The sequence below is a fragment of the Ischnura elegans genome, chromosome 8, assembly GCF_921293095.1.
Source record: "Ischnura elegans chromosome 8, ioIscEleg1.1, whole genome shotgun sequence".
Lineage (NCBI taxonomy): Eukaryota > Metazoa > Arthropoda > Insecta > Odonata > Coenagrionidae > Ischnura > Ischnura elegans.
The window spans coordinates 97014986-97036680 of record NC_060253.1 but is presented as its reverse complement, the minus strand read 5'-3'; the positions used below and the strand labels follow the sequence as shown (position 1 = coordinate 97036680).

Below are 21695 nucleotides of genomic sequence, written 5' to 3'. Positions count from 1 at the left end.
CAGCAACTGAAACGAGTACCCAGGGCGGGCTGGCGGGGTTACAACCCGAGGGCCGGGTCTATAAGTCAGTACAACCCAGCACTTGCAATTAGCCCTCTGCCCCTGCTCCTCCTTGCAGATGACAAGGTGGCCACTCAGGGCCGGATAAAAGGTCCGGGACCTGGGCCACCCACTAACCCAGGGCCACCGGCCAAGCATGAGTCTTCCGCCAATATAGAGGCAAATCTCACAAAATTGGAAAAACAGAAAAACATCATGTATAAGGGGATTCGAAGTGAAGCCGGGGTGATTTTTTATTAACATATAGTCGTCATCATTGAAATTAATAAATGGATGACGCTGCTGATAAAAAACACTTTGCTGGAAATTGTGTTACTTGCATTTCCTGTTATTACTGTACAAATTGCAACTCCTCGAAAAGTGGGCCTCCCCGGCTCCCACAAAAATGGGCCCGGGCCATCCACATCCTAAATCCGGCCCTGTGGCCACTGCCTCAGACAAGGCCAACTGCCCGCAGCCCACCAAATTGGACTTCCCAGATTTGGGTAAATTCATATCAAAATGTGAGAATATTTAGCATAGCTCATTAACGACGCAAATAAAGGACATCGTGTAACCCAGCACTTAACATTAGTCCTATAGACAGGGGCGGATTCAGCATCAAATTTGGCGGGTGTGGTCATGACCAGGGTCCGGGGAGTACGGAGAACCCTATCTCTATCTCTTCCTCGCTTTGCTCGCTGGGGGGGCTCTGCCCCCCTAGGCCCCCTGCGGCCTGTTATGCTCACTGTGGGGGGTCTTACACTTTTTGTTTGCTACTTGTTACTTAAGGATCGTTTACTTTTAAGCTGGCTAGCTTAGGTATAAGCAATATTTCCACTTTCACGTAAAACGAGCGCATGGTACGTAGGCTACAATATGAATGTAAATATTTATAAAGAGAAACGTTTTTCTGAGGGGCTAAAAAAGTAAAATAAATTTCTTCGAGTATCTCTAACTTATTCAATTCAAATACAAAAAATGTTGAGACCACGTTCCACTGTAACACCCAATGCATACGTAATATCATAACATAACGACTTTACGAATTACAATTAAAAACACGTTTATTAATTATTTAGGACGAGGAGGTAGAGGGGGGCGTTCTTTCAGTAGAGAGTGCTACGCTCCATGATATATACAACTCACTCAAACTTCTCTCACGTTTATGACTTTTAGCTGTGTATTTACAAGTGTACACTCCGTTTACTCCATTTCAAAAACTAGTAAAATTTATAAAACTTGGGGGGGGGGGTCATGACCGCTGTGACCGCCCCATGAATCTGCCCATGCCTATGTCCCTGCTATTCCTTACAGATGACAATGTCGCAGACAAGGCCAACTGCACGCAGCCCGCCATATTGGACTTCCCGGGCGACGCGTTCGACGCGACACAGCGGAGGCGCGGCGCGGTGCTGCTCCACGCCGCTGGGGCACTCTACCTCTTCGCCGCCATGGCCGCCGTCTGTGACGACTACTTTGTTCCCGCCATCGGAAAAATCGCGCGCCGTGAGTTAAATGCGCCATCCTTTTATAGGCAGGGCCGAAATTTCAAATTTCCCTTTTTTCGGCGATGGGGTTCTCATAGGATAACTTTTTTTTCGGCCTGGTTGAAAATTTTAATGCTAGCCAAATCTTGCAAACCCGTATCGATTTTATTGACGTAATTTTTTATAATCCTATTAATGTTTCTGTCGGTTTTTTTCTCAAACTTGCGAAATTTCGAGAAAATAAATGCAAACCTGTAATTTATATCTTTCGGAGGGGGAACAATTAACTATTTATTTTCCCATTTTTTGGAGGGGTTATCACCCCATGATCCAATCGTCCCCTTTCCCCCTAATAGGGAACTTGCATATATTTCAGATATAATCAATAACCCCAAAATTATATAAAAATATATGTTTGCATACCTCGGTGAAAGTTTTTTTTATTATTGTATGACGTGGTTTGCGATATTTAATGCATCAAAGTTCACGAGAATTTTCAAATTCAAGTGAGAAGCGAAAACGCCCGATGATTGGCTGGTAGAAAAGTGACGTCATAGTTCAGTACGAGGCACGGCGGCACGGCCATAGTATAGGTTGCATACTTGAATACATGCGACGGCGTGGTTATGATTCATTTATTGAAGTGCAGACGTATCGGAGTTGTTCATTGTGACTTCAGGGCTATTATTTGATCTATTTCTCCTCCATTGAAAGCGATAGATTGCGTAAAGATGAAGGCATATGGTTATTCTTAGGCTGATCCTAGCAAGCTTCCTGTTACTGATTCCATCATGATAACAGGGTATTTTAGTGAAACTGTAGACTTCGTCGGCTCGGAAAGTCGATGCCGGGAAATGGAAAGGTAGCTGATGAGCATCTGTAATGTTTTATAGTTCATAACAAAGTGAGACTTGCGTATAATATTGGCGAAAGCGTATACTCATGTGAAATGTGTATTCTTTTGGCAGTCCGGTAGAGTCTTATGGTGAACTTATTTCCACCTCGAAGCTGTCGATGATACTTTCAACTTAAAAATACCTTGCCTGGAGGGCGACAGGAAGCTCTGAGGAAGCCAGAATATTAATGTTTCAATTTAGTAGCGATAATATAGACGAACTTTCAACACAATCTACCATCTTGTTACTCAAAACCCCGAAACCACTTCCTATTCAGCAGAAAGAATCGGTCAATCGCACTTCGATCATTATAATAAACACAACGTCTTCAGGTGTTAATAAGTTACTTTTGAAATGAAATACTTCCTAAATTAGCATTAAAATGTGCATGTTTTCCTAACATAGGCTTTAATGCATTTTGGGAGCTTTTCTCACGATATATCTGAAACCTTCTCTAAAGGCGAGCTCATCGTCATTGCGATCGGTTGTCACTTAAAAATTCCGTATCGGAAATCCTAGAGGGATGACCTTCGACGATGACCGTGATCACCTCCTCTCTCACTATCACTGGAACCCGTGGTGAAAATATCATCCCAATCCAATTTCTATTTGGTTTTAACTGGGGAAAGAGCAACATAGAACTGCACATTCTTTGGGCAACTTTAGGTTTGACTTTCCCTCAAACACCCCATTTCCCCTGTGGTGCACATCAGGATCCTATCTTTATACGATGGCCTGACAACCTTTAAATGGATCCTTGGTTTATCCTGACAAAACCAACTAAATGGAAATTGCTGATCCACACGTCTTCCTCTATCTCCACAGTTTCCAAATTAAGGGCCGCGGAACATTTCTCTTGTGACTCAACTTTTTCTGAAAAGCAAGCAACGGCGTAGAATAAAATCAAAGAATGCTGCGATTAATTTTTTTTTTACCACCTCTGGATTCCATTCTTTTTCCATCTACAACTTCCTTTATCTTTCGGGATAAACTATATGGGACAAGATAATGTTTAAATATTTTCATTAATTTATAACAAAATATAAGTTCTAAAAATACCCAAAAGTCATTTTATTAATCCGCACTAATGAGTGTAAATTAATGTGGAAGATGAATGCTGTAGACGTACCTAGTAGTTTTCCCTAGGTTGAGTTGCAAAGTTCATGAAGTTGACAAAACGGCTAATTTTTCGGTGCGCGGAGTCATTTATTGCACTGGCCGTGTCTACATTTTTGAAATTTTTTGTAAAAAAATAAATCAGAATTTAGGATAAAATTTCCTTTAAAATGACGAATAGTTCATTATTATAGCATGCAGTGAAGCCAGGATATAAATTTGCAAAGTACAGCGGCACATCATTTTGACGCCGAGAGTAGAAGAAAACGCTGTCTTCTTGGCTGGCACTCGAATGCATGAGGATCAACGTTGCTCTATATTTTCATATTTCCTCCCTTGATTTTAAACATCATGGAATTTTCTATGTCCTTCCGTAACTGAAATTGAACAAGTGCCTTAATAATCATTAAGGCACTTTAATTTGAGTCCATCGTAACGATCGTAACCATCGAGAAACACGCTATCTCGATTTTTGTTCGGAAGTTGAGTTTTTATTCTACGGCGGCCGAATTATCGAAAAATCTCAGTTTCAAGTTATTCAGTCAATGAAATATGGAAATATTATTTATATTAAAGTTATCTTCGCTCACATAGCACACGGGTTTATCATTCCGTTTATTATACTCTTATTTTTCCGCAACGCTCATCCCGACAGACGGCATGCATCGAGGCTTTTCTTCTAATTTCCTCCGTGGGAATGCAGACGAAAATTTTTTCTGGGGTGTTATTGCACAGAGGAACAATGCACCACTTGTAATTTTTCCTTATTTCACCCGTGTTCTCCTTTAAACGCAACGTGGCTCTTCCAAACCTGCAGTTGCTGGGCTTGGATCTTGGACTCGTACTGAACTATGACGTCACAGCCAAAGATTAGTGGGGGCGGTATTTTTTAGCCCGCGAAACTCGGGCGACTTTTGGGAGTCATTTTCTAGTGTATAAACTGAATTTTAAGCGGAAAAAAGTATATTGCGGTACTAAGTATTTACTGTAGTATATCAGCATACTGTTTATAAAAAGTATGCAATTTCCCTATTAGAGCCTTGCATTCCTGCTTCCATGGCTAAGGAACTTTAAGCTTAACCCAAGGTTAAAATGGGTTTTTGCAATGGTTCGACAAGGTATAACTTACTTTCTGGTTGATGATAATGGGGGTCTCTTGGTATAACTCCTATTTTAAACATAATATAAATGTAAAACGTAATCACCCTGCAATTTTGAGGTTAGGAAAACAATAAATATAATCTAATAATTTCAAAGTTGTCATTATTTTGTGAAAAATAAATTGCAATTTATCAAATTCATTTTCCTTGAAACTAATGTGGTTGTAGTTTGAACCTTGTCAGAAAAATAATGTCACAAACTTGTATCTTAAGGGATAACTTATTGTAGTTTGCTTACATCATAAAAATACATAAATAAATGCTTCACAGATCTTCATATGTCCGAGGATGTTGCTGGAGCAACATTTATGGCTGCCGCAACATCTTCACCAGAGCTCTTTATTAACTCTGTTGGAACTTTCGTGACCGAGGGAGACCTTGGAATTGGCACTATTGTTGGGTCAGCAGTGTTCAACATTTTGGCAGTTCCAGCTTGCTGTGGCCTGTTTGCAGGAAAAGTATGATATGTAAATGTCATGAATATCAACTTCATAATTTAAAGTAATGCTCAACATCTTGTTCAATATGTAGTAAAGAAGCCAATGCCAAAAAAGAATCCACTTTGCACCTCACTCAATTCTAATTTCTGATAACCTTCAGTGATAGTTCCTCACTTCCACTCTGGGATGAAATAATGAGTATAGAAATATTGTCTTTTGGTGTAACTTTGTATAAGGTTTTGACTTTCATGCAGAAACAAAAAGTTGGAACACCACACATTAATGATAAAAACCCTCACTAAAGAGAAACGTTTTACTTTTGAATCGAATTTTACTGGTGTTTGTTGCAGCATGAAAGATATGACATTTTTTATCACCCTCAACGTTTAGATGCTTATATCTTCAAAAAAGAATATAGTAGTCTCAGTCAATTTACAGTTTAAATAGGAATATATGGAATATTGGACAAAAATTTTATCAATATTGCTACCTTGTCCCCATTTTGCATATCACATCCTTTTTCAGTTTGGGATTAAACCTGTAACTCTTCAATATCTCAATGAAACATTATCTCTCTGGTGATCTGAACGATCTGATTTCCACATGGTGGATTACAGATTGCTAATTCAAAGGCCTTATTTCACAAAAGATATATCTAAAGAAACAAGCACAGGATACATTCCACCCTGACTCTACATTGAACATCAAAGTTCTATCCAATAATATTGAATAAGGTCTCAATAAACTAATTATGTATTATGAATATATTTTGTCAAAAGGTTATCTCTCATATCGCTATCAATTTTTGCAGTGCTTGCAACTGGACTGGTGGCCTTTGACTCGGGATAGCATCGCATATAGCATTTCAATAGTGCTGCTCATCATATCACTGGGAGACGAAAAAGTTTCCTGGCAAGAAGCATTCATCCTAGTCATAAGTTACTTCATGTACATTTTAGGTGAGTATGATTTTTGTATCATTGATACATAACCAAAGTGACAATCAATGTTAGACAAAATTGCACTTTCACATCAAACTACATCATTATCATTATATCCACCTATACCTGGAAAAAAGATGCACTTCACCTTGGAAAAAATTAATAAATAAAATTTTGTGTTGGAAAAAATAAATAGTATGTGCATACTTGAACATTACTAAGTACAGAAAATTCAATAAATTTTTAAACCATGTATTTAGGTACTATAAATAGCTTATTCTCTCTGCAAAATTATACTGCTATTTACCCCATTTGTTTCTCATTCCTAATGCAGTCCCTGATTTTTTGAAACTCATCCGTATTAAATCAGCAGCATAGCCAGGGGGGGGGTCCAGGGAGTCCATTCCCCCCCCCCCCCCCACAAAATATAAAAACACAATTATTTTCCGGCATAAAAGAAAACAAAATATTAAAAAATAATGAACTTACAAAATATTTCTTTCACATATTAAGTTTTTCCATTATGAAAAGTGTCAAAATTTGTTTAAAATCCATTGCTCAGTACCCTGTTTTTCAAAAGTTTTCCCCCCTGGTTTTGGACTCTTCCCGAATGAAATTCTTGGCTATATCACTGCCTATCTTCCTCTATTGAAGCATACCAGTTTCACATCACTAAGAGAAATATCCTTATTAGGATTATCCGACTTATTTCCTCATGCTATTCATATATCTAATTCCTCATCTCTATGGTTGCTAATCTGCATGTACACTTGAACCACCAAAAAAAGATGGGTAGTATGTGCGTCAAGATAATTGAAATCTTTGAGCTTGTAAAATGCATTGATGTTGGCCAGCAGCCTTTGAATGAAGGCATAAAATTATTCCATTCTGATCAAGCAATTAATTTCATACCGTTAAAAGTGATAGCTCGTGTGATGAAGTACCTGTCAATGAATTTGTGCTCCAATCACGTTAATTCCAGTCGGCCTAGGTGGGGTCAGGGTAAAGTCCTTCCTTGCCAAACGGAAGGTTTCGGGTTCAAGTCCCACCTGGGTTTACCTATTATTGACCTGGATGGGTTGCTCCTATCCAGGTCATGGATGTTCATCTACATTTAATTGTTTAAGTTATGAAAACCCATATGTAAAGGCCAAATAACGCTGTGTTTGGTGGTGCGATAATAAATAAATAAATTCAATTGAAAAACTCATTTACGTAAATTTTTGATCATGTCAGCAAAGGGTGGTTCAATGGTGCAGTTAAAGCTTCTATGACAAATTTAAATGAAACATTAAGTGCCAGTCTGGTTCAGGAAGGTTTAAATATGTAATATCACTCAATAGCTCCCTAAAGTGCATGTAATCTGAATGCTATTTAGATGTAATTTTGGTCAATAAAAATTTATTTCATTCAAAATGAATTTACCAGATATATTTCTTGAAAGATATCTCATAAAATATAAATTATATCAAGCATGAGCAGCCTCAAAAAATTACAAAAACCACATGCGCTCAAACAGCTTTATTCACATGATCACCGCTATAAGCTTCAATTTTTTGCCGTCAAATGCACACTTTAATTGGCTTCGCAAAAACCCCTTGTCCTGCTTCGAACACTCCTCAGCACATTTCAGCTGATATATAAAAAATTTCTGCATTAGTTGCTATCACTTGAGATATTTAGTATCTCTTGATGACTCCAGTTGTCTAAAGAAATAGATATTCTCTCATCCCATCTCTAGTCTCTTCTAATGCATCTCCCCCAATTGGGCCACCAAACCCCGAAAAATTCTTCCCGCACATGAATTACTCAATCACCACAGGGTATGAGAAAATTCCAATGCCTACTTGGAAAAGCAAGCCAAGAAAGAGCTGAATTATGTCAGAATACATGGCATTCATATTTGTCTGTGACTACGTAGGTTTCCGCAGCATTGAGGTTCCAATGCCTCCATCCTTCCAGTGCTACCGCATCGCTTGTTGGTTTCAGACAACAGTTTTACTGGCAGCAGTGACAACATAACTGTTGCTCATGGCTTCACCATAGTTATCCTGTAAGAGAATATAAGGCCCCTTAGGATCTAAATTTGTTCTGTCATCCCTTCTACACTTTGAAAATAATGGCCTAGCAAATTATGATGCACAGCGGATCAAGAAAACTCAGAGATTAATCAATAAGAGGGAAAATATCATCTCTATCTCGCATGTAGAAATTTGATATGGTAATCATTCCAAGACAAGATAAAGCTCTTTTACCGAGAGTCATTGATAAGCCAGGGAGAATTAAAAGTACTTTTGAAATAAGATACTTGAAAAATTATCATATGGAAACTATGTAGCAAGATTGGTGTAGAAAATGCCCAAAAATATGAAATGATTTCATACACTGATGGTTAAAGTAGGAAAGGAGAAAAGTAATAACTTAATCAAAGTCATAAATTGATATTTTCAGCTAAAATTAGCAGTGCAATATAATGTAAAATAAAGGTCTTCCTGACAAAGAAATAAGGGTAATTAAGATCATTGTTTGTAATCCATGAATACGAAACTAAATTGCATGTTATACTGCATGTTTCCAGGGTATCTTTAGACAGAGTCCATCTTTCCGATTTCCTATCATGCAAGTTAACTTCAATTGTCAACCTAGGTGACAGGTTGCCTGGAAAATGAACTCTAAAATGTATTTTAATGGTAAATACCCTAAGAAGCACATTGAAGTCACCATGGAAGATGAGTTATGGGCATGCATGGAGGTGAATTTCTTTAAGTAAGATTAAAGAGGGCAATGCCAGGTGCCAAGGATATTGTACAAGGGCTGAATGAACAGAATATTGATGTTCATAAGTTTGAAATTGTACATCTGAGCTGTGTTAGAAGTATACATATAATGCATTTTTATTTTATGCACATTGCACCTGAGCTAAATGGTTCAAATATTGTGCCTGATGAAAATTGAGTATGAATTACATTTGCACAAGGACATAGGTCACTTGTTGATATTGTACACCAAACTCATTGTGTACCTTACTAAGTAGACTTGCATACATAGGCTGCTTTTATTGCATGAATTATTTTTTATGGCAGTCATGTGCTACAATGATTCAGTGAAAGACTGTGTGGAGAGATGTATTCACAGATTATCGGCCACGAATCCTGAAGAAGTTGTCTCACTGGTGGATAAAAGCAGTTTATGTCCAGGTAAAGTTGGAAAAATTAACTCCAAATCTAAAATTCTAATAAATATTAGTACCCTCTGTGTCAGCTATGTCAATTGATTTCTATATATGTGTCATCAAATCCCAAATTTAAATTGCATGCCTACAAAACTTGACAGATTGTGTAGTACTAGCACATTTCCCCATACACATTTTTGTTGCCTATATTATGGACATGGTATATGTTCCTTTGTACATACCGCATCTGCAAGTTGGTTACCATGACCCAAGAAGTGAAAGATTAAACACAGCACAAGCAAGCAAGCAAGGAAAAAATTTTAGTTGTTGAGAGTGCAGTGTCAGTAGATTAAAGACTTATGAACTTCGTAACTCAGGGATCGGCTCTCATAGGTCCTTTAGAGGATATTTAAAATTATCAATATTTACCTTTAGATTTTACTTTCTAAAAATTTGACCGGTATTTTTTATTTGTCGTAACATCAAAAATATTCTCCTGGTTTGTACGCATAGTCCACACATGATAAAAACATAATAATTACAGAAAACTACTGCCTAGATAGAAATACATAATTATTCCCATATCCCCAATCATATCCCCATTTCATTTTCCAATCACAATTTTCAGCCATTTCACTATCAAGAACTTCTTTTGATAATGACAATAGGGCTGTTAATTTATCTCTTTATTTATGTCTTTACTGGTTATGCGGACTAAAATTTATTTTTCCATAATTTAAAAACAATTTTAATATTTCCAAGTGCATTCCTTTTTTGTTATTCCCAAATTAAACTGTGAGATATAAATGATACTTATCTTTAATTGAAATAAAGGAGAAAATAGTCATAAGCTCATGTACCACGGGTATCATACTCATCTGATAACAGACTGAGAAAAACACCATCCCCTGTCTCCTCAAAACATGCTACCTGGGGTTGAAATCCAGACACCCACCCAGGGTAATCCTTACTCTTCCACCATCCACCCACAGTACAAACCACAGAGTTGGAAGGAATTGACAGTTTGCAGTAAACTTAACACCTGAATTCCTTACTTAATGGACTTTTCAGGGCAGCTCAATGACTTCTCAGCCCAACATTTCCCCTCTGTAACTTCCTCCACTTGCTTCCCCTCTTCAAATGAAATGTTTTGATAAGAAGTAACCTGAAGGTAATACCAAATGTATGGAAACTGGTCATCCAGTTAAATGAAATTAATTGTGGGATACCACTAGTAACATGTAATTTACTACGTACATAATATGCAATAATTCCACCCAGATTAAGGCTGAAAACAGCTCTCCATACCTTAATAGAGCTTGCGATTGCTCACAGCAGTAGAAGAGGAGATAAAGTAGTGTTCCTCACAGTGGTATTGAGGGTCAAGGGTCTGAGGTTTGATTCCTGGTCCAGGAGAATTTTTTACCAATGGAATTATTTTCATTTTCACCATCGTTTACAAGGCAGACTTATTGATGTAGGTCACATGAAAACCTTGTCCAATAAACCAGGTGAAATTCTTTATAAAAATGATGAATTTCTGGGTTAGATGCTTGAGTGGCACATCCAACTCACAATTTGGAGATAATTTACACAACTCCATAGAGATAAATTATACAAATCCTATCAAAAATGGTTAAAATAAATGAGAATTTATAAATACAAGGGAAATTGTGAGATAAAGAAAATATCTGCAATGTAGTTTTGGATTAGCCAAGCCTAACTCAAAGTTCCACCGTAAATGCAAACTTTGCCTGTCTACAGTACCTTTATGCATCCACACAAGCATATTGTTGCCAACAGTGATTATTCATATTATATATCAATAATAGTAATAGATAATAAATTTATTGCCCTGAGGGAATACCCTTAGGAAAATGTATTATATTATGGCTTTCAAACATGTAATTTCATATAAAAATATGTGTGACATGTTAATATGCAAATATAACAGTTTCGGGATATCCATAAATTAGATAGGTTACCTAATACACAATAGCCATAAAATATTTACAAAATGTTAAAAGTTTGTCATAACATCCATGAATATTTGCAACCTAATGTGGATATCCAATAGATATGATATACTATTTGAAATTATGCAGTGCTTGTGATCATTTTCAGGAGAAGCTGAGGAGGGTGGCCTCTCAGAGGAGGGGAGGAGTGAGGAGAGATCTCCTCCTCGATGCAACGCCACCATGGTGGTGTGGCGGATACTCGGCTGGCCTATCCACACTCTGCTATGGCTCACTGTCCCTGACTGCCGGCGCCACCAACGCCTCTACCCATTGACCTTCACAATCAGCATCCTCTACATTGGCTGCTTCTCGTACCTGGTCGCCTGGATGATAACAGTCATAGGTGACAATCTACGGAAATATCTTATATGTGGAATGCTCTTAATTATAGAATTTTCTTTCAATTCTGTATTTGTTGGTTTTGCTAATGGTAGACTACACCACCTTAGTGACGGACAGTGGCTGATCTATGGGGGGAGCAAAGGGGACTCTAGCTCCCCCCTTGGGTATCCAATTTACGCTAGAGAGAATTGTAATTTTTTTCCGACCCTCACTACTCCTGGAATTTTAACCCCCACTTAGCCCCTGTCGTCCCTATACTGGATCCACCACTGGTGACAGAGTGGGGTTCTTCCATCCCAACCCTTCCTTCCCTATCCTGGTGGCTCATGTTGAGGTAGCACCCCCATTCCATTTTCCCTTCCTCTCCACTCCCCTCCCGAGGTGATTGGGTGAATTAGTCTTCAGAACTTCGTTCCCGGCCCTTGTAGTTATCAGCTCAAGGGACACACCCCGGGCCTCCATCCGAAGTCATAGGTGGCTATTCAGAGATAAATCTGCAGATCAATCTCTTCATGGGATGATCTATTATTTCTCTTGGAACAGCAAATCTGGTTTAGCAGGTGGTGGCCAAACTTTCGCAAATGACAATAAGGGATTCTTCCATCCTTTCCCTTCCACACCCATCAATACTCAGGAAGCATCGTCTGACTCCAAAATCGCAGTGTCTGCCCCTTTTTTCCATTCCTCTCCTCCCCCCTTCTTTAGTCATGGTAAAATGTTCCTGGCTTGTGGACCCAGCCCCAGCAGTGCATCACCCCTTTTAAAAAAAATTATTTACCTTTCTCAACAGACAAAGTAGTCAGCTCACCAAATTACTTTCTAAATTGGTAGAAAATTGGTAAAAATTCAACCTTCATACAGAATACAGTGTCACAGAAGTGGCTAATGGCAATGATATCCATTGAGAAACCGCCTACACAATGCAAGGGTTCAATGTCAGGGTGATTGATAAATTCTGTAGGAAGAAGCAGCATATGGACTTCATTTTTGCCAGTGAGATAGTAAATATTACATTTCCCTCTGGTGGACTATGGGGAGAAGGGGAAGCTGCTGCCCTACCCCCATAATTTCTGGAAAAAATTGAAAAGAGGGTAAAATATATAAAGGTGCATCTCCAATTTAAGTTTTTATTTCACCATTGTTATTTAAAACAATTGATGAATAACCAAACGCCACATGTTTGCACATATCAGACCTCATATGCATTACCCCTGTAAGGTATTTTATTTCAATATGGCGCCTCATTAAATGATGAACCCCAGAACAACCACTTTAATATACCTCTGAAAATTCCAGACTTTTCACCCTGAGGCTTGGGGGGTGGGATGAGGAGGGGAGGAGGTGGCAGTGGATTGGGCAATATTAAGGGAGGCAGCAAATTGTTGATCTTCTGTACCAGCCTCAACTGTTGAAGTGTATGATGGAGAAGGGGGAGTGGATGATTAGGAGAAGGAAGGAGGAACTGAACATGGCGGTTGAGGAGAGATAACTTCTAGAGGATATGTGGAGGAGATATAGCATATATCAATACCTTGGAGTAAATAATAAGTGGGAAGAGGATGCTGGAAACTATATTAGAGGGAAGAATGCTAGGAGAGTGGTGAAGGGGAGGAAGAGGATAAGATTAAGGACAGAATGAAAGGGAATGGGCCTATTATCATTATTCATTTTAAAAAATCTGTGTAAACCTATTTTACCTGGTGGAATATTAAATGGTAAAAATAAAAATTCCCTCTAAGAAAGAATCGGAAAAATAATGTGGCACCCTAAGTGGATTGATACATTTAAGAAAGTGTCTCAGGAGTTCCTTTGGGCAAAACATCTGTACCCTTCCTAAATAGTGAAAGTAAAGCTTATCTCAATTTCATTCCATCCAACATAAACACAATGGCAAAATAACCTAACCAAACTTAAAGTTCTTAAGACAATATGAAACCATCAGTGGTGTCATGGTACCGGAAGGAGCCGGAATTCTGTTCCGGCACTGGTTAACAAAAAACATGATCTAGTCAAATAACAATTTTATCAATTTTATTGCCTCAAAATTTTTAATACATACATTCATAACCAAAACAAAAAAATGTTATAAAATGTAAGTAATAACATGTAATAAAAAAAACGGACAGAGTAATATTTCACTTCTAAAAAAAGTTAAGAAAAGTGCATTCTGGCACTGCTGTCTTAGGAGACCTAATTTTTAAGTTTACCCTTGTAGTCAAGCAAACAAGTCTTCTTAGTCCAGCGCAACTTTGTCCTAGCTAATTTTTACACTTCATGAAACATATTTTTGCTGACTTGAGACCTTTTTGTTGAATTTTCGTCAAAGGTTGTCATATATGCATACACGCCAGGTAGCAGATCCAAAGAGGGGATAGGGCGAGGCTATAGCCCCCCCTTGGGTACCCAATTCACTCTAGATAAAATTGTTCATATCCCGCAACTGCTGTGATGTTAACCCCCAGATCCCCTACCTAGCCCTCCCCGTGTCCCTATCATGATTCTACCACTGTATACACCTGTACCCAAAATGTTACCAGTAGCATAACAGCCATGGGTTACTTTCAGGGTATAAGATGATCAAAGAAAAACAAAATTTGAATTTCTTCAGAGTTTGATGTAGTTCATAGATTACATTCAATGCAATCTTGCTCTACTCCTAACAGGAGACACTTTGCGAATACCTGATTCTGTGATGGGACTAACATTTTTGGCAGCTGGCACAAGCCTCCCAGAGGCAATTTCAAGTATAATAGTCACCAACAAAGGTAAGTAATTCTGTATTTCTTCTATTGCAGACAGGTACACAGCCAGGTGTGTGGCTCCAGCAGCCTTAAAAGTTTCTTCAGGTCTTCCAAAAATATTAAGCACAACAATACTTCATTCAAAGAGAAATCGCAAAATGAGAACCAGTTTTATTAATGAATGCAGGGATTACATGGCTAGTAAGGTGCTAATTTGGTCGAAATCTTTAATGTAAGTCAACTAAATATGGTCTCCAGATCTGCAAAATTATCACCAAAATGCCAGATTTCTCAATGGGATCTACCCTGGTTTCACGTGGATTCCACCAAAATCCAGTAAGCTACTATAAATTCCAACAGGGATCCACTTAAACTCCACCGGGGTCCCACATTAGCTCTTCATAAGCTCAGATTCGCCTTGCTAGATTGCTGGGTGACATCCATATTGATCCCTCATCAAGTGTGCATATCAAGTGATATTGGGAACAAATTCACGCAGAAACCACCCTATTCATTTTTTGTAATCCCTTCTTTGAGTACAAGTGTAGGATGCAATGATCCCAAGTAGCAATCAATGTCCCAACAACATCCAGACAACATTGTTGGAGTTAACATTTGACTTCTGTGTAATATCCATGTTAATCCAATTAACATCGTATGCATATCTTAGAGGTCAATATTACAACATCTCTTAGATATCTTCACAACATATAATGAGTATGTAATGGGTATACTAATTACTGTTTTTGGAGATCCCCAGATATACAAGCAAAACATTTATGCCCTTCAATTCTATACAGAACATAATAACAAAAAAGAAGTTAATTTACCCACTTATGGCTACTGTTTGGAATCACATTTTTTTTATAATATCACGAATATTACAACTCGGATCTCTAAGTAACGTTGCCAATATATACATCATGTGATAACAATGTTTTTTGGATATATCAACCTTATTTAGATACCTAATGGATATCGTCTGCTGCTTGGGTATGTATATTTCTTTCTTCAGGAGTTAAGTGATGTATATCTTGTATGATATGCAGCATGATGTGGTGGGAGTTATTAATATTGATTACATGAGACATTGCAATATTTCCACAGGATTTATTTTAGCGTGATTCGTTTGGCTAGCTTGTCTCAGTAGCTCTGTCATTTTATTTGAAGCCAATTATTTCTATAGAATTTAAAATCTTATTCCATCCAATATTATCAAATGTCTTCAAAGAAGGTTAAATGCAGTTGTTTGTTCATCAGGTAGGACAATCTAGAGAAGAAAAGATGAGAATAACTAACATGCTCACCAAATGGCATTTCATAGAATGCCCTTACTTTTAGTTAAAGCACAGATGATGATTTCAACTTCTGCCCGCAGGTTATGGCTCTATGGGCATAAGCAGCTCTCTTGGCTCCAACTCCTTTGACATCTTGATCTGCCTTGGAATACCATGGCTAATAAAAAGCACAGCAATGCCCACTCAGAAGAATGAACATTTTGTGCAGATCAACTCCAAGGGCATGCTGTACAGCTCAATTTCATTGCTCTTAGCCATGATAGTGCTGTATATTTTATTTGTATTCAACCACTTTAAGCTGGATCGAAAAATAGGTTTGGTGTGCTTGCTGACGTACGCCATTTTCGTAGTTGCTGCAACTTTAAATGAACTCAATTTTTATCAAGAAGTTAATTTACCCACTTGCGGATGGTAAAATGCACTGCTAAGACTAAAGACTGAAAATTTCCAAAGAGTGATATATTTTGTAGCAATAAACGTTGTCATTAAATGAGTTTAAAAGGCTCATGCTTCTTTTATTACCCGTATTATAATGATTTATCCACATCCCAAGCAGCAATCAATAACCCCACAACATGCAGCCACCATTGTCGGCATTAACAAATGGTATCTGATAAATATCTATGTTAATCCAATTAGCGTTGAATGGATATCTGCCAAATATCCAAAGGACCCACCAAACAACGTTGCACGGATGCCCAACAATGGGCATGGACGTCCATATTACAAAACCTCTTAGATATCTTTACAGCATCTAATGAGTAGATATTGGGTGTGATTATTATGGTGAAGGGGTTGGATAGTTCGGTACTTAACCTCACTTAAATAAATTACCCGAAAGTAAATTCAACCACGCTTATTCTGATGACAAACAATACAGATGTGTCTTTCGATGTACTCTCGTCTCTCGTGCATGGAAGTCCTTCTCCGTTGCCTTTCTGTGAGCGTCTCTTTCTCGCGGTGCCTTCCTGGCACTAGCCTCTGCATACCCTGGTGGCATCAGCAGGGACCTCAGGGTCCCAGGGCAACGACCTCAGCCAGGTGGCTGTCCTTCATGGTGGCACTCAAAACTAAGAGCTCCACCACAGTGGATTTTTGATAATCCCCAAACATACAGGCGAAACATTTGTATTCTTCAATTCTCTACAGAATATATGCTACCAATGGATACTGTTTGGAATGACAATTTTTTTTCTCCTGCATATTTCTATCACAAGGTAATGTTTATCTTGTGATGGAAATGTGTTGGATCATCGAGTGACCATACCAAAACATATTCTCATGCTGACGCCAAACTGCGTGAAACTTGGATCAAATTATGCAACCAATTTATAAAATTGAAATTATCAAGCTGGTAGTAACAGGTCACTTCTAATCTTGCTAAGGCCCATAGCCGGGGGGGGAGGGGTCTTCAGGGATTTCAGCCCCCCTTTCCCCTTTCCAAAATTTTTACCTTTCTGTCGACCACCTGCAATTGATCTGCTCAAGAGACTTCTGCCCTGGGGCATCTATCCTCTGACACTCCGTTTTTCGATGTAGTTACATTTAATATTGTCTGCCAATAATAAATAATGAATTCAATTGTCAGCACTATCCACACGAATTATTTAGTTGATTTCATGAAAATATGGTTTTTCAATGCGTGCAAATTGACAAAGGCAACCCGCATACTTCCCAAGAACCACATCGAAGCAAATTTCTTGCTAAGTGTCTTACCTTGCTCTTTATTACGAATTATACTTTTCTGAGGATTGATTTCATATTCCTGACGAATTAAGAATATGGCAAGCTGCCGATGCTTGCAGAGCTCAACCAGAAGGAAGTTAAATATAAAAGTTGATTATTTTCATGATCGCTTGCAAGTTTTTAGGTAATTGAAGCAAAAAGGCCAACCTAAATATCTCCAAAAGTAAAACAGTCCGTCACCTTAAGCCTGAATCACAGGATCATTTTTTTCCGAGCAATTCCAATGTCCAATTTCCGCTCCAATTATGACGGAACGATAGCCGTTTCACGCACTCATTTACCGCGATGGCTCCAGGAATGGAAATCCCAACTTACTCCCTCCCACCGGGGAACTATCTTCACAGGAGTAGCCTTCCCAACCCTTGCATGCAAGAGTAAAATCTGAGACGAAAATTTATATTATTGCCGGATTAAAAGAAAACAGCGCGAGTCGCAGACACACTGCTCTATCCAAGTCACCAAAAACTGTAACACTGAAAGCAACATGACGCCAACGGTGCTCCCGGAATATCCTCCCATCCAATTCAAAATCGTGCAAAGAGAAGAGAGCTCCAACCTCCGGAGGAAATGGAAGGACGAAGGTCCCAAATTGACGCATTAGAGAGATGAGGGAAATGAAACGCGTGCCGGCACAGTAAAATTGGCACAGGTGGAACGAAACCCTTAGGGCGGGCTCGCTGGATACACTCCTGGGGCAGGGACGGTAAGCGCTAGCTTTTCTCCACTGCACCCAGAAGGGGAAGGACGGGAGGGATCAAGGAAAGGAGGCGCCGCCGCGATGAGAGCCCGACGACGCCTCCAGGGGAAGGACGGGGAAGGAAGGGAGGGGACGAGGAATCCTGCACCGTCACAAGGCGGGCAGGTCCTACTATAAGCGAAACCAAGCAAACGCAATTAATATACTAACGACCTTGGAGGATTATTTTATGAGGAAGAATAATCCAACGATCAAATCGTTAGATAGTAAAATTGGCACAATGTTAACGAAACCCTTGGGTCGGGTTCGTTGGATACACTCCTGAGGCGAGGACTATAAGCGATTAGCTTTTTTCCTCGCCGCCAGAAGGGGAAGGACAGAAAGGAACAAGGAAAGGAGGCGCCACCGCGATAGGAGCCCGATGACGCCTCCAAGGAAAGGACGGGGAAGGAAGGAAGGGACGAGGAATCCTGCACCGTCACAAGGCGGGCAGGTCCTACCATCAGCGAAACCATGCGTACGCAATTAATATTCTAACGACCTTAGAGGATTATTCTATGAAGAAGAATAATCCAACGATCAAATCGTTAGATAGTAAAATTGGCACAGCGTGCTTAATGTATATCTCTTGCGGAGAGCCGCGATTTGATTAATCTACCTGTTACCCCGCAAGTCGCATAATAATATCTACCAGCCGTTTACAAATAAAAAGGAAATGTTCTAACGAAGTTTCGCTAAGCATTTATTAAATTCCTTTATTTCTCGAGGGAAAAAGAATACCCATACATATCCGTTCGGCAAAATATCTCTCTTAATTTATCGTTTCTGTCGGACCTGGAAGTGCAGTGGGGTTCTAATATGATGTTCTCCGTGTCGCCTCCAAATATATCTATTCTTAATTGCTCAGATAATCTAAGCATATAACGCGCAGCCTCCGAGTCTCAGGGCTCCACCACAAATATTTCTGATACGTGTTCCTCGCGACAGGCTCGAAGTTATCGTAATTTCCAAATACTTATGCGTGGAGATGTTCATGCTCAGTACATCTCTTGCGGCGATTAGTTTTTAAGAGGCATATGTAGCATAATTATATGATTTTTTTATTTTATGGTGACTATTTTCCATTCCTATTATATCGATTATCACGATAGAAAAAATTAATACGGCCCTATTGCATCCGCACACTTTCCTCGTGGCCGTACTCTCGTAAGTAACTGAGTTGCAAGTATGAGTAGAATTATACTTTAGATGCACAGCGTAGATCTTAGAAAAATGGCGAGGTGGAACTCGGCGGCGGTATCTACTTTTCCCCCATACATGTGTATAAAAGTTGGCTGAAAACTGGGTTCGCCATTTATTTATATATCCATAATTAATAATTAATTAAAATCTTTGAAAAATCACTAAATAGGTAAGAAATAACTTTCTCATATACATACACTTTAAACGCGCGGGCTCAGGAAAAAAATAAATCGGGAAATTTATAAAAAAGTTTTAAAAAAGATAGTAAAATTTCCCGGCGAATACTATTTTTTAAATCTTCTCGCGTTTGGCACCGGAAAAGGCTGCTTAAGACCAACGTTTCTCACCATCGGGTTAGACTGCTTAAGGTTTGTCACGGAAGCGTTGGCCTTAAGTTTCCGCCGTATAAGGCCAACGTTTCTGTTTCTCATTGAAACATTGGTCTTAAACAGCCTTACCCAGTGCCAAACCCTAGAAGATTTTATCTATAAAAAAGTTACTATGCGGATTAACCACTTCCAAGCTAAAAAAAAAAAGTAAAAGAGGTTTCGGCCAGCATTCTTTTAAATTTCAAACCACTCTTTAGTGTATCAAGTAAATCTGAAGTAGTTTCAAGAGAATTACCGCCATGATTAAATACTCGAAATCAGGGGCGCAGCTAGGAATTAAGGCTAAGGGAGGTTTCAGGCGCAACTAATACTGGGGTGCTTGGGGTATTGCATACCCGCCAGGGTAAGCGGGAGGTGCGGAGGCCCTCCGCCGGAAAAATTAAGATAAACGGTTCAAAATGGTGATTTTTTACGGCCTTCTGAGGGATATTTTATAAATCCTCACACTATTCTATAAGCAATATTAATCCAATTAAGTAAAATAGATATAACTTAAAAAATTTTATGAGCTCTGGGGTGGGTTTATACCCCAAAACCCTCCCCTCGATGTGCCACTACTCCAAATCATTAAAGGCCGTTCAGAAAGTAAATTCCTAGGGCACAAGAAAATCATTCGAATTCTAACCGAATACAGAACACAGAATTTCTTAGCGAAGATAGGGTAAAGGGAAGCAGAAGGATAGAGCGCAGGGGGCACATTAAGGTACCAAACACCAATTGCGGTGTCTGGGTCATGAGCCCCATCATCCCCGAATTTTCTCCCCTGTAGCGATTGCCTGTGTCACATCCGCTCAGGAGCAACGACTTGCCCAGAGGCACCTCTTTACTGACCCAAAACTCTAAAACCTTGTTTTAACCACAGTGCAAAAGTATATATGTTGTATGCTATCCGTTGAATTCACATGGTTTGAATTTGAAAAAATAGTTTTTATGGAATATTCTCATAATTTTCTATCAGGGGATGCATCAAGAATATCAAAAACTGCAATACGAGTGTATTCATCAATCGAACATTAAGATTTTTTAGTAAATTTTGGATAGTGTTAGAAAACCCCTCTGGCTCCATAGCATTTAAAATTTTTCAAAGATTTTTGGCACATTTCGGTATCAAATGCATGTGACGACCAATCCATAACAGCAGCGACAGTAACAGGCGATGAATTTAACTTTCATAATTATATAAAATAAATGTATATATTATTTCATAAAATAGTATATGGATTTACTATGCGAGTGATTTGACAGTAAATTGCCATTGAAGGCAACCCGCATTGCCCCATAGACCTCCCCGAAACAAATTTAAGGCTATGTCCTTGCACGGTGCATTAATGTCAAATCCACAAAATTGAGCGGATATAGTTAAGGTTCAAAATCAACTGGAGTGATGAAAAAAGGAATGACTCACTTAAATCCTCCTTAATCCCTCATCAGTCGATATTCTCAAGAAAATAGTCCGAAAGTAAAAACGATGTGAAGTCTACAACTTCCCGGACCCTTAAAGACTCGGGTGGAGCAAGAGAGGAGGATACGAACAGAAGAATAAAAATATACATGAAAAGCAAGAAAGCTCAAGATGGGAGGTATTGTAAAGCACTACAAACCTATGTATTTTTTATGTAATAATAAAATAAAAAAAGGAATTATGCAGTTACAAGTGAAAACGGAGTGAGGAAACTTTTCGGTACTTAACATCTCTTATAAAGGAAATAAAGGGTTGGACAGAATACTTCCCCCAGGGTAATCCAGGACAGGGAGTGAATCAGAATCATCATCATAATTCAACATACTGAGCTTGGCTGGACGCAACTCTGCATTCCGCTTGCCTTTTCATAGTTACGTATTCCGGAATGCACAGCGATGAATGCAAGGACTACGGATAGCTCGGAGTAGCAGTCCTTCTAACGCCAACATTCCCATTCTCTCTCTTTTTAAATTGCGATGCATCTCGAATTGCAATCGGGCATGAAG

General features: G+C 38.9%; 1 protein-coding gene across 1 annotated transcript; it reads left to right on the top strand.

The window, feature by feature from the left end:
* Window positions 1-445: 445 nt before the first annotated feature.
* Window positions 446-16147, top strand: LOC124164461 (sodium/potassium/calcium exchanger 3-like). Its single transcript, XM_046541787.1, has 8 exons — window positions 446-545; window positions 1357-1548; window positions 4972-5159; window positions 5953-6100; window positions 9166-9279; window positions 11379-11615; window positions 14278-14379; window positions 15734-16147. Exons 1-8 carry the CDS (start codon window positions 446-448, stop codon window positions 16066-16068), a joined length of 1416 nt encoding a protein of 471 aa, XP_046397743.1. The 3' UTR covers window positions 16069-16147.
* Window positions 16148-21695: the final 5548 nt, after the last annotated feature.